The following is a 14913-nucleotide window of genomic DNA, read 5'->3' as shown; positions in this document are numbered from 1 at the left end:
GAAAATTTTTTCAGTGGTGCTTCAGTCAACTATTGATCTAAGAATAAACATCAGACTATTCTTCATGTGAGTGAATTAGTTTCTTAAAATTCTATTTAATTGATTTAGTTTTTCACTTTCAGAATTCATTTTAAATGGCAAGTATTTTTTTGAAACAAAAACAGTGATTTCCTCAAATGTTTGAACTTTCATCTTCCCAATTTTTCAGTTCTCTGCACAAGTATCTTGTGTTTTATCAGAGACGCTGATTTGCTTTGGCTGCAAGCCTGAATTAGGATCATTGCAGATTTGGCTGTTACCTGCTCACTCTGTTAGAAAAAATTTGGACTGAAGTTCAGGGGAGTACGGGTGACATCAAGTGGTGGAAGGTGAGGAGGCCAAATTTTCCAGTCGCTGAATCTCAGTGTCTTTGCTTAAAAGTACAGGGCCAGTTCCTTATATTCCATAAAGCATGAGGAATAAAGCATCAGGTCTAACAAGGAAAGAGGGAAAAATCAGATATTTCTTTAATTAAGGCTTCCCAACTGAACATTTTAGATCACATACTACATATTTTCTCCAGTTATTTTGAGGAATAGATCACATTCATCTGCCAAAGCTTTCAACCTAAAGTTTTGTGTGTTTTTTTTTAGTGTAAGATTTTCTCTAATAATTTGAATAAATGCATAAGGAATATTTGTCATTCAGTGTTTATACTTAGAAATATACCATATGGATTTTGTTTATTTGTTTGTATGCCTGTTCGAGGGGACTTCCCTGGTGGCTCAGCGGTAAAGAATCTGCCTGCAATACAGGAGACCAGAGTTTGATCCCTGGGTTGGGAAGATCTCCTGAAGGAGGGTATGGCAACCCACTCCAGTTTTCCTGCCTAGAGAATCCCATGAACAGAGGAGCCTGGTGGGCTACCGTCCATAGGGTCACACAGAGTTGGAAATGACTGAAGCGATTTAGCAGCAGCAGCATGCCTGTTCTTAAAAGGAAAGCAGAGTGGATTGTCACCTGAGCAGATATTCTCAGGGGCAAGGAGGGTAAATAAATATTCAGTGCCAGGCATTCTGCCGGGTGCCTTTCCTACATGATTTCAGATAATCTTTATAACAAGCAGAAGAGAATCTTCCCCCACCCCCTTTTCCTAAAGATGTAATAATTGAGGCTTTTTCTAGTGGTATAGCTAGTGGCTGCCAGATTTAGAATGGGAAAAGAGTCCTTCTGGCTCCGAAGCCTGGACTCTTTGCAACACACTGCTGATTTTGAATGGAGTAGACAGATGTGTCTGTCTGTATCTAGGCACACACAGAGTAACTGGGACACAAGAGATGCTGGAAGGATTCCCGTTTTGGGTAATGAAGTTTCTTGTAACACCTAGGTTCTGGAATTCTTTGTTCTATAAATTCCTATTAATAGGGAGATTGAAGAGTTATTTTACTATAGGTAAATACTTAATCCAGAAGTAGCCTGTGAAGATAGGGCTTAAAGGGAAGAATAGCTGAGTATACAACTATTCTAAAAAAAATCGGAGTTTAGTTTTAGGTTAAGCTTTTTCTTCTGCCTGCAAGTTGTTGAAATAGAAAGCAGGTGTTTGCTACACCAAGTAACCTTCACTTTATTGAAAAGGTCAAGGAGCTCTTTCTCATTGTTTGTTTCTCTCTCATGTTCCTTTTGGACGTATCCCTCTCCCTTTCTTGTGCCTGCCTCACCAAAGCATGCCCAGCTAAAACCAACCAACACACATAATTGTCTGTGTGTTGGAGAGATGAAAGGTCTGCAAATAGTGAAAACCCACTGTTGTGTAAACATGTCAATTTATTTACTTGATTTAGACTTATTTTTATTAATGTTTCCAAGTGTTTTTAAATTGATTGATTTGAGTGTTATGTCCTTATTTTTTATTTATTCTCTCTCTGTGTTAATGAAAAGTAAAATACATAATGAAAATAACCAATATTGGTTATCCAATGGGCGATTTGGATGGTCCTTGAATAATTTATTAATTTCATATGTAGTTGAATAATTTATTGATTTACATAGCCTTGTTAACCCTGAGTTGTGTAATCAATCACTTGGTTTCTCATTTTTCTTACCATTTATAGAATTATCTTGTGATTTCAAAGTTAGAATCATTTTTATTTGATAATATCCCCCATGACATTCCCTAGGCCAGCCAGGAAAACCTCAAATTAAATGCAGAACGACCAGGTTCATCCAGTTAATTTCCAGAGCCAGCACTTAGATCAGCATTGTCTACTGCTGCTGCTGCTAAGTTGCTTCAGTCGTGTCCGACTCTGTGCGACCCCATAGATGGCAGCCCACCAGGCTCTGCGGTCCTTGGGATTCTCCAGGCAAGAACACTGGACTGGGTTGCCATTTCCTTCTCCAATGCATGAAAGTGAAAAGTGAAAGTGAAGTCGCTTGGTCGTGTCCGACTCTTCGCGACCCCATGGACTGCAGCCCACCAGGCTCCTCCGTCCATGGGATTTTCCAGGCAAGGGTACTGGAATGGGGTGCCATTTCCTTCTCCGATTGTCTGCTGAAGAAAAGATAACTCTGGTTTTGGTCACATAACCCAGGGTTGATTCTAACTTGGAACCTGTCACATTGACAGAGGGGAGTTGGTTGCTTGAATTGCCTATAAGGAAAACATTGCACTGTGAGGAAATATATCCTGAAAATGTAAAAGAACAGTGGGCATCTTATCAGAACCTTATTGAGGATTAAGAATGTTTTACCATGTATTGTGTGTGATTATATGTATCTGTTTTAATAGTTTAATAAATTATAAGTCATACTCCAGTAGAATTTAAAATATACAGATAATCCCAAAACTTCATTTAAATTTCTGAATTTTCTGTTTTTTTCCTTCAAATATTTAAACTGGAAGAATTTAAAATAAGCGAATGCCCAACTCAATTTGAATTGGATTCCTGTTTCTGTTCATTCTCTGTTAAACATTCTGATTTTTTTTTAAGTTAAAATGGCTCTGCCTAACAGCTGAAAATTAAAAGAAAGGATACTTTAAAGAAGAGGGAGATGTAAATCTGAACTACTGAAAAATTTTAAATGTAGATCTGAGTGTATCTGTGATAAGGCATTGTACTTCTGGATTTATAAAATTATCGTTCATTTATTTTTCTTTCTTTCTTCTCCCCCCGCCCCCCAAAAAAAAACCCAATCTGAAAGGTAAGCATGGAGGATTTCAGTAAACCCCTCAGACAGTCAGCACTATCCCATGAAATCCTAAGGTTATTTCAACTAGATTTTATTTTCAGTAACAAATTTAATTTCCATTCATATGCCACAGCTATCAGTGTTTACCTTTTAAGGCACGATGATGTAATTCTGGCATATGTTTTGTGTCACATGAGTCACGTATTTGTATTTTGGGAATTCGTTTCTATCAAAAAGCGCAAAATGTAATGCGAAACCCTGTGGGCTTAGGTTGGAAATGAAGTGTGAACCAGTACTGTACCACTTTTTAAAATTAGGACGTATGTAATGGTTGTTCACATTAAAATGAGTTATTTTACGTACACTTTTAAAATTATATGATTATTTTGCTTTTGCTTCTTTCAATATTAAGATATAATATTTATTAGACTTTGAAGTCTTAGATTATAGATGACATTTCAAAGCCTTTTTGTGTGGTAGTTTGTAACAAGATTAATTATCACTCCAGAAACCGAGGCTCCTTCTCTTAAAATATAATTTAATCTTTCTTTCATAATTTGTTTTTATTACTAGAAATTATTATTACAACTACATCATGACAGCATTAGTTTATTTTTTTAGAATCTTTTAAAGTATTGAATACAATTTAGAGCAGCTGCCTACATGGATAAGCATTTTTATTGCTTGTGTTAATATGTAATAATTAGAAACAGAAATATAATGCAAGTTATGGTTTGCATAAGAGTTAAAGGTTTACAAAAATGTAATTTTTATGTGAAAAAGCATTAAAGGGATAACATTACATTTGACTTACTCTATTTGCTGTTCCTGTTTGGAAGCAGGTTGTGTTGTACAAACAAGAGATTGCAGTTACTGTGGATGGCCTTTCAATAATATGAACTGGCTTTATAACTGGTTACATGGTTGAAAAACTAAGAGTTTGGGGGTATTCCCTTAGTTTGAAAGTTTATGTTACACTAAGCACTGGAACTTCAGTGGTCTTCCTTCCTTTGTATTATGCTGCTGTCTCTAGTGGAGGGAAACGCGTGTTTTAATTTTTGTTGTCAACCATTTTAGAACACTGTGGCTGAATTGCAAGGAGTGTCTGGCAACTGCAATAACAATAACAACTATTTCGTAAAGGTTTGTTTTTTGGTGGAAAATAATGCTTATCTTTACCTTCCTGCTTCATGTGTGAAATTAAAAATTCTATGTGTCTTATTAACTAGCTCTGTGCTCAGAAGAACTTCTCTAGAACCAAGTGTTTTGTATGTTGAATAACAATTTGAAAATAATCACTCAAAAACTAGTATTTAATTCTGAAACATAGCACACAATGTAGTCACAGGGTCTGCAGTTTGGACTCACTTCCTAATATTTCACCATGGATGTTTTTAACACCTAACATTTTAAATATTTTGTAATTCATATTAAGGAGAAAAAAAAGATAACTAACAATAGAGCTGTATGGTATTTATAAACTACAATATACACAGCAATTTAAATATATTGTCTTTAAATTCAGTGATTATTTTTATAAAAGGATCATTTGATAAAGGTCTTAATTTTTAAAAGAACTAAATGCATATATCTTTCAATTATAGTAGTACTTATTTACATGACATATTGTAGGCATACTAAAATGTATAAAAGTATTTTATACTTTAAATAATAAAATAATTCTCACTATCTTTAGCTGCTAGTAACAGTGATAGAATAACTTAGAAATGGAAAGTCAGGTGTATTGAAAATTGAATCAGTTCTAATGAGGTGGATGAAACGGGAGCCTATTATACAGAGTGAAGTAAGCCAGAAAGAAAAATACCAGTACAGTATACTAACGCATATATATGGAATTTAAAAAGATGGTAACGATAACCCTATATGTAAGACAGCAAAAGAGACCCAGATGTATAGAACAGTCTTTTGGACTCTGTGGGAGAGGGCGAGGGTGGGATGATTTGGAGAATGACATTGAAACATGTACATTATCACATGTGAAATGAATCACCAGTCCAGGTTCGATGCATGATACAGGGTGCTCAGGGCCGGTGCACTGGGATGACCCAGAGGGATGGGATGGGGAGGGAGGTGGGAGGAGCATTCAGGATGGGGAACACACACACACACAAAAGACAAAATAAATAAATAAAAGGGAGATTGCTTTATGGTGATTAGAGGAGCCAGAAAAATAGAAGAAACACAAAACCTTTCAACTTGTATGCAGACTCCAATTTGACTGGACTTTTAAAATTATTATATTTAATCATACCCTTTGGCTTATGATCCCAGATCCCTACTGGTGGTTATTGTCATTGAAATCCAGAATCATAAGGTACTTGGAAGACATTGTTAAAGATTGTGTTCATTTTTGGTCTTACCTAAGCAATGCACACATGTGCACACAAGCACACACACACTCAAACACACTATACTCAAGAGGTGGCATACTGCTCTACTTAAAAGGTCCTCTCTAGTAATATTATTTGTATGTAGAAACATTATTATTTATAACATTGAGCAGAGACAGGAAGATGTAGCATGTGAAGGGAAATTAGAAGTTAGAACAGAAAACTTTGTCTAAATAATGCCATCTTTTTGTATCTCATCTTTGGGGTTTATTTTTGTTTATTATAATTCAAGTGATTGGAATATGTTTTCTTATTTTCTTTCCAACTACCACATTGTGATATGAATTCATGAGCCAGATACAAAATATCAGGTAAAATTTAAATTAAATTTAAATTAAATTTATCTCAGATTACAGACTCTATACTTTCTAGAAACCATTCTAGAACAATTCAGTGATGAATTGCAGAGTTAGCAATGTTACACAAATGCCATAAAAACAAACACAAATGACAGCATTTTTCCAACTTTAAAAACATTTATGAGTTGAATTTAATTTTTTACCAAAAAGCTCTAAAATGCTAAAATGCACAGTGAGAGTTGGGCCTTATTATCCTGGGAAACTAACTTTCCAGTGGGCCATAGGGATCCTGTGGTTCCCCATGCTTTTGCGTCTCCTGTTTTCTCTACCTTGAATGCCATTCGCTACACTCTTTGTTGCTCTTGTTAATCCTGTTCACCTTTCAGGACTCTGTTTAGGTTTCATCCATTCCTCCAAAAGCTTTCCTGGGCTCTCTCAGCTGGGCTGAGGGCCGGTTTTTATTCGGTCAGCAGCACCTTGTGTAGCTTTCTCTGCCACTTTTTATCTACCAGTCGTTTGTAATCTCTTCAATGGCAGCTTTCAAATAGCTGCTTGACTTGTAATACTTGGAGGGATGAGCGCAACACTGGGCAGTTAGAGGAAGCCAAGACATTGAATCAAATTGAATCACTCAAATGATATTAAGATAAAGAGTGGAGACAAGAGTTAAATGAGAAGAATGACGTTTAGTTAGGAGCATAATCTGAAATAGTGAAGGAAAAATGGCATAGAATACAGGGATAAAAGAATCTAGGAATAGATTGGAGACTGAAGTTAGGGAAAGGACTTAAAGGAATAAGCTGTACTTGTCTTTGGCACTTTGAGGGTTAGCACCTTTCTGTGGGCTTTTTCTATCACATTTTAATTGTTTTGAGAGACTATGAATTTACAAGAAGACCTTATCTTTATCACATTGCACCAAAATCTTCTGCATGTAAAGCCAAGAAAAAAAAAAATTAATGCATATTTCATTCCTTGAAAACCTTTGGGACCTTGGAAATAGCAGCCTGGTAACTCATACTGACATGACTGCTTTTAGTCATAACTGAATAAACATGTAGTAGGCACAGAATAGTCGAAATGGCCTAAGTGATACCAAGATCTATACTGCATAGATCTTCTCCTGCCCATTGTATGAACTAAGAAATATCCTTCAATCATAGAAATCATTCCTGATACCAGGAATATAGTCAAACCTTTAGAGTGTGAAATGTATATAATGAGGTGTATGGCCTTGGTACCAACACCAAATAATGATGAAAAAGATTTGTAAGTTATTCCTATTCAAAAGAATAAGAAGTTCTTCCCTACTCAAAATAATACAAAAAATCCTAAACAAAATAGTAGCAAACCATATTCAATAACATAAAAAAGATATCATGGCCAAGTTGAGTTTAGCCAATAATGCAAGTATGGTTTAACACTGGAAAATCAGTCACTATTGCATCTGACATTGTACTGAAAGGCATAAAGAAATAATTAAAGAAAGAAATTAGAAAGAAAGAAATAAGAGTTATCATTACCAAGAGTTATCATAAGAGTTATTATTACCAAGTGATTGTCTGTTTGGAAAATCTCAAATATATATACAGAGAATACATTACAGATAGAAATAATATATGATTTCAGTGAATTTGCTGGATACAGAATTAATATAAAATATAACATCTATTTCAGTGTATCTATATAAAGAAAATAATTTATAAGCTATTTACCTTGTTAAAGGCAAGAACATGCCTAACAAAAGATAAGTATGACCTTCATGGAGAAAAATACATTCTATTGAACTTTATTAAAGAAAGCTTGTATAGAAAGACAAAAAAAAAAAAACTCTTGTTCGTGGATTAGGAGACTCAATAGCTTAATTCAGTCAATTTTCTATAAGTTAATTTATATATTCAATATGATTGAAATAAAAATGATTCTAAGGAATTTTTAGATGGAATTTGATAACCTGATGCTCAAATATATATATGAAAGAATAATGCATCAGAAGTAACCATGATATTTCACATGGTATTTATTATTAAGAGATATTTATTATATTATATTAAGAGATATTTATTATTAAACTGTAGCAAGTTAGAACCTAGGACAAAAGAATGGATAAGTCAGTCAGTTAGCTGAGAAACAGACCCTCCCACATAGAAAATTTGTTTGTGACACAGATAACATTCTAATGAGTTGAGAAATATTAGGCTTTTCAATGAAGGGTAAATGGTAAAATTGCAATCCTCATCTTAACCTGAGCTCAAAGTTCATTCCAGATGAATTATTACTCAAATGTGAAAAGAAAAGCTGTAAAATTTAGGATTCAGTATAGAAGAATATCTTTATGACTTCAGTGTAAGAAATGGTTCCTTACATGAGACACTTAACAAATCCATAAAGGAAACAATTGAGAAAATTGAGTGCATTAAGATTAAGAACTTCTACTTATCAAAAGATTACTTCTGTGAAAACAGACATACCAGAAGCTTGAAGAAAATATTTGAAAAAATAAAAAACTGAAAGAAACCTATATAAAAAGTTCTCTGTGAGCCAACGAGAGAAGTCTACATATAGACCATTGACTTAAATAGTCATACTGTAGGAAAAGAGAAATCTGAGTGGCCAATGAGCACATGAAAAGATGCTGAAACATATTAGGAATCAAAATGTAAAAATTAAAAACCAAAATGAAATACTATTTTCCATCTATTAAATTGATTTAAATTGGATATTTTAAGTTTTGGTGGGAATATGAACTAAAAGGAACTCTTCTCTGTATAAATATAAATTGGCCAATTCACTTTGAAAAATGATTCGGTATTATCTAGTGAAGTTGACCCAACAATTATATTTCTTAAAAAAACACCTTAGTAAAATTCTAAATTCATGAGATGTTGCTGTTGTTGTTCAGTCACTCAGTCATGTTTGACTTTTGTGACCCCATGAACTGTAGCACACCAGGCCTCCCTGTCCTTCACTGTCTCCCTGAGATTGCTCAAACTCATGTCCATTGAATCCATGATACCATCCAACCATCTCATCCTCTGTCGTTCCCTTCTCCTGCCTTCAGTCTTTCCCAGCTCAGGGTCTTTTCCAGTGAGTCAGCTCTTCCAGTGAGTCTTTTGCATCACGTGTCCAAAGAATTGGAGCTTCAGCTTCAGCATCAGTCCTTCCAATGAATATTCAGGGATGACTTTTTTAGAATTGACTGGTTTGATCTCCTTGCTGTGCAAGGGACTCTCAAGGGTCTTTTCCAGCACCACAGTTTGAAAGCATCAATTCTTCAGTGTTCAGCCTTCTTTATGGTCCAACTCTCACATCCATACATGACCACTGGAAAAACCATTGCCTTGACTAGACGGACCTTTGTTGGCAAAGTAAGGTCTCTGCTTTTTAATATGCTGTCTAGGTTGGTCATAACTTTTCTTCCAAGGAGCAAGCGTCTTTTAATTTCATGACTGCAGTCACCATCTGCAGTGATTTTGGAGACCAAGAAAATAAAGTCTGCCACTGTTTCCATTTTTTCCCGATCCACTGGCCGTGAAGTGATGGGACCAGATTCCATAATCTTAGTTTTTTGAACATTGAGTTTTAAGCCAGCTTTTTCATTCTCTTTTAGATTCATTGAGAGGCTCTTTAGTTCCTCTTCAATTTCTACCATTAGAGTGGTGTCATCTGCATATCTGAGGTTATTGATATTTCTCCCAGCAGACTTGCTTCCAGCTTGTGACTCATCCAGCCTAGCATTTCACATGATATACTCTGCATATAAGTTAAGTAAGCAGGGTGACAATGTACAGCCTTGACATACTCCTTTCCCAATTTGAAACCAGTCCATTGTTCCATGACCAGTTCTAACTGTTGCTTCTTGACCTGCATGTAGGTTTCTCAGGTGGTCTGGTATTCCCATCTCTTTAAGAATTTACCACAGTTTGTTGTGGAAGCACGGTGTAATATCATTCTTGTAAAAGAAAAGAATTGGATACAACTTATATCTCTATCAAAAAGAGAATGGGTTAATATATTGAGGTATATTCAATGGAATGCCATACAAAAGATGTTTCTGCACTTCATAACAGGGATTTCAGGAGCCTATAATTAAAAGGAGAAAGGCACAGAAGAATACATGATTCCATTTATATGAAGTTTAAAATCATGTAAAAATTACTGATACATTACTCAGTCATACAAAAATATAGTAAAACTAAAGAAAAACAAGAATGATAAAAATCAGCAGAATTATTCTTAAGGGCAAGAGACTAAACTATTACAGAATCAAGAGGCACAAAGAGAGGATTATAATTGAAATGTAGCGGTACTGCTCCTTAAGTTGTTAGTTCATTTGTGGTGGTTATATCCTTATTTCATTATATTTTTGTATATTTCATAAATATTATTTGTGTGAATTCAATATTTAATGAAAAAAGTTAAAATTTGTCATGTCCAATTGCTTATATTTAACAGTTATGTGGGTATAAAATGAATATGACGTGATTCCTGCTCTCCAGGGTCCTATAAAATGACTTAAAGACTTTGTGTCTCAAAGTGGGACACTCATAGTACTTCTTTAAGACTGCAAATTTCTCCACCCAGCCTCGCATCTGCTGGAACAGAATATGCACTGCCAATGGCCTAGGGCTATGGGGCTTTGTGGGAAGGGTTGGGTATAATCAGGGCTGGAGCTGTCCAGTTTAAAGATGCCGGGAAAACTGACGAGAAGACTTTTGAGTGCTGGTATTGCAGACACTTTTCAAGAAGAAATTGTTGTCACAAACCACCAGATAGCCATAATGAGGAAAGAAGTAAAAATTATTTTCCCTCAAAGGAAATTATAAGTTTGAGAGTACGTTTATTATTAATCCGTAGAAACACCATCAATGATATTTTTGTTGGTCTTACTTTTTGTTTACTATCAATTCTGTTGCTATAATTTCTAGATCTATGTGATAATCAGCATTTTTGCAATCATATGAGTCAATTTTTATGTGAATACACCATATTTTCCAAGACTCAATTAGTTGTACAACTAAAGAATTATTGAAATAATAATAATGTGCCACTTGGTCAGTGTAGTTGCTCTCTTCTGCAGATTAAAGATTCAGGAAAATACAAATCTCTTAAGTCTCTTCCCACAATTCTGCTGGCATCAGAATAAGTGCTTCATTGTTTCCTTAGCAAGTAAAATGAAACTCAAGGAAGGCTGCCAATTTGAAATTGCAGTGTGACATTTGAATTACAGAGGTCTACTTTGGTCTCTTGACTGTTTAGTTCTGGATATCAGTGGGAAAAATAGGGATCACTGGTTCCCTCCTCATATAGAATATATTCATCAGAGACTTAATGACATTTATATCTTAGTAAGTAGCTATCATTTATAAAGAGGAATTGAATTAGAAATATTGAGTCATGGAAAAATATAGTTTATACTCCCAAGAAGCTTAGTATTTTGCTGTGGAAACAAATATATATGGTAAAGAATTTAAATCATTTTCAAAGCAGTCTGTCAAAAGGCCAGAAAACCACAGTCTAAAAGAATCATCACAACAAAGGACACACGAAAGTAAAAGCGTGAGTTTGAGACTTGTGTTTCAGCTTTTATTTGCAAGAATTTTTGTTATTTTTATATGTTTTCTGTAGCTAAGAAGCTGAGCTAATATTGGGTGAACTCAAGAAATAAAAAGACTAGTTTACCTGCAGAGTATATGAAAGGAGTAACGGTGGGAAAGTCTTCAACAGAGTAAACTGAATAATGTTGTCAGTTCAGTTCAGTCGCTCAGTCGTGTCCAACTCATTGCGACCCCATGAATCGCAGCATGCCAGGCCTCCCTGTCCATCACCAGCTCCTGGAGTTCACTCAGACTCACGTCCATTGAGTCGGTGATCCCATCCAGCCATCTCATCCTCTGTTGACCCCTTCTCCTCCTGCCCCCAATCCCTCCCAGCATCAGAGTCTTTTCCAGTGAGGCAAGTCTTCACATGAGGTGGCCAAAGTACTGGAGTTTCAGCTTTAACATCATTCCTTCCAAAGAAATCCCAGGGCTGATCTCCTTCAGAATGGACTGGTTGGATCTCCTTGCAGTCCAAGGGACTCTCAAGAGTCTTCTCCAACACCACAGTTCAAAAGCATCAATTCTTCGGCACTCAGCCTTCTTCACAGTCCAACTCTCACATCCATACATGACCACTGGAAAAACCATAGCCTTGACTAGACGAACCTTTGTTGGCAAAGTAATGTCTCTGCTTTTGAATATGCTATCTATGTTGGTCATAAATTTTCTTCCAAGGAGTAAGCGTCTTTTAATTTCATGGCTGCAGTCACCATCTGCAGTGATTTTGGAGCCCCAAAAAATAAAGTCTGACACTGTTTCCACTGTTTACCCATCTATTTCAAATAATGTTATAGAAACTTCAAAAATCAGCTGAATTTCTAGGCAGTTTTTGAAATTAACACAATATTGTAAAGCTTGCTTGCTTGCTTGCTGCGTCGCTTCAGTTGTATCCGACTCTGTGTGACCCCATGGACTGCATGCAGCCTACCAGGCTTCTCTGTCCATAGGATTCTCCAGGCAAGAACACTGGAGTGGGTTGCCATTTCCTTCTCCAGTGCATGAAAGTGGAAAGTGAAAGTGAAGTCGCTCAGTCATGTCTGACTCTTAGCAACCCCATGGACTGCAGCCTACCAGGCTCCTCCATCCATGGGATTTTCTGGGCAACAGTACTGAAGTGGGGTGCCATTGCCTTCTCCAATTGTAAAGCTACTATACCCTAATAATAATAATAATGGTTGGGAAACAGTTCTCTCCAGGGCTCTAAGATTTCTGAGGCATTGAATACTCTTTGTTCTAGACTATCTGTTCAAGTCCCTTATGATTATACAGTGGAAGTGACAAATAGATTCAAGGGACTAGATCTGATAGAGTGCCTGAAGAACTATGGACAGAGGTTCATGACATTGTACAGGTATGGCCCTAACAGAAGCAGAAGGTGTCAAGAATACACAGAAGAACTATACAAAAAAGCTCTTCATAACCCAGATAACCATGATGGTGTGATCACTCTCCTAGAGCCTGACATTCTAGAATGCAAAGTCAAGCGGGCCTTAGGAAACATCACTCCAAGCAAAGCTAGTGGAGGTGATGGAATTCCAGTTGAATTTTTTTAAATCCTAAAAGATGATGCTCTGAAAGTGCTGCACTCAATATGCCAGCAAATTTGGAATACTCAGCAGTGGCCACACGACTGGAAAAGGTCAGTTTTCATTCCAATCCCAAAGAAAGACAATGCTGAAGAACGTTCAAACTACCGTACCATTGCACTCATCTCATACACTAGAAAAGTAATGCTCAAAATTCTCCAAGCCAGGCTTCAACAATACATGAACCTTGAACTTCCAGATGTTCAAGCTGGTTTTAGAAAAGGCAGAGGAACCAGAGATCAAATTGCCAACATCCATTGGCTCATTGAAAAAGCAAGAGAGTTCCAGAATAACATCTACTTCTGCTTTATTGACTATACCAAAGCCTTTGACTGTGTGGATCACAATAAACTGTGGAAAATTCTGAAAGAGATGGGAATACCAGACCATCTGACCTGCCTCCTGAGAAATCTGTACGCAGGTCGAGAAGCAACAGTTAGAACTGGACATGGAACAACAGACTGGTTCCAAACTGGGAAAGGAGTACATCAAGGCTGTATATTGTCACCCTGTATATTATTTAACTTCTATGCAGAGTATATCATGAGAAACACTGGGCTGGAGGAAGCACAAGCTGGAATCAAGATTGCTGGGAGTAATATCAATAACCTCAGGTATGCAGATGACACCACACTTATGGTAGAAAGCGAAGAAAAACTAAAGAGCCTCATGATGAAAATGAAAGAGGAGAGTGAAAAGTTGGCTTAAAACTCAACATTCAGAAAGCTAAGATCATGGCATCTGGTCCCATCACTTCATGGTAAATAGATGGGGAAACAGTGGAAACAGTGGCTGACTTTATTTTTTTGGACTCCAAAACCACTGCAGATGGTGACTGCAGCCATGAAAATAAAAGACGCTTACTCCTTGGAAGAAAAGTTATGACCATCCTAGACAGCATATTAAAAAGCAGAGACATTACTTTGCCAACAAAGATCCATCTAGTCAAAGCTGTGGTTTTTCCAGTAGTCATGTGTGGATGTGAAAGTTGGACTATAAAGAAAGCTGAGTGCTGAAGAATTGATGCTTTTGAACTGTGGTGTTGGAGAAGACTCTTGAGAGTCCCTTGGACTGCAAGGAGATCCAACCAGTCCATCCTAAAGGAAATGAGTCCTGAATATTCATTGGAAGGACTGATGCTGAAGCTGAAACTCCATTACTTTGGCTACCTGATACGAAGAACTGACACATTTGAAAAGACCCTGATGCTGGGAAAGATTGAAGGTGGGAGCAGAAGGAGACGACAGAGGATGAGCTGGTTGGATCTCATCACCGACTCAATGGACACGAGTGAGTAAACTCCAGGAGCTGGTGATGGGTAGGGAGGCCTGGTGTGCTGCAGTCCATGGGGTCACAAAGAGTTGGACACGACTGAGCGACTGAACTGAATTGAATCAGTGACACCACCTCTATCCTGGAAAGCATTCAGGTTGACCTCAGCTCAGTGGCCAGGGTTTTTACGGATTATAGAATTCCCTTCACCCCTGTGTTTTTCCCTTGTGGTCCCATTCCTGGTCTGTAAAATCACTCATATCCCCTGCTATATTTGAGGATGTAGTGGTATGGCACTAAAGACTCTGATACCACTAGTACCTTAGACCAAGTGAAAAACTCACTTGAAGAATCTTAAGGAGATACCCCTGTATTTCTAAAGTAGACCTTGATGGTTTATGGAATTTGTTTAACCAGTAGGGTCTGGGAGCCTGGGGAGTATAGTCAGTCTCAGAACTGCAAGTTGGTCTCATTCTGCTATTTGGAGTTCTTTTAATAGTAGTTTTAATTATATGCTGTGGGAAAGACTGAATAGATTTTGTCTGGCCACTCTTGGCCACACGTATCAATGTAGTCAAGG

At 36.8% G+C, this 14913-nt stretch overlaps 1 protein-coding gene across 38 annotated transcripts in view; it reads left to right on the top strand.

Annotated features, from left to right (window-relative positions):
* Window positions 1-14913, top strand: part of PPP1R9A (protein phosphatase 1 regulatory subunit 9A) — a 349650-nt gene that overhangs the window by 246961 nt on the left and 87776 nt on the right. For 16 of the 38 annotated variants that reach the window (XM_086397810.1, XM_086397809.1, XM_086397808.1 and 13 more), the window contains one exon: window positions 4243-4308. The exons of the other annotated variants lie outside the window; for them this stretch is intronic. In XM_086397810.1, the coding sequence (XP_086253936.1) occupies window positions 4243-4308 (66 nt within the window). The remainder of the gene's footprint in view (window positions 1-4242; window positions 4309-14913) is intronic. 38 annotated transcript variants of the gene reach the window in all.

Source organism: Bos grunniens, chromosome 4, assembly GCF_055505025.1.
Source record: "Bos grunniens cultivar Pamir isolate PY7600 chromosome 4, Bosgru_T2T1.0, whole genome shotgun sequence".
NCBI lineage: Eukaryota > Metazoa > Chordata > Mammalia > Artiodactyla > Bovidae > Bos > Bos grunniens.
This window is presented reverse-complemented; position numbering and strand designations above follow the sequence as displayed.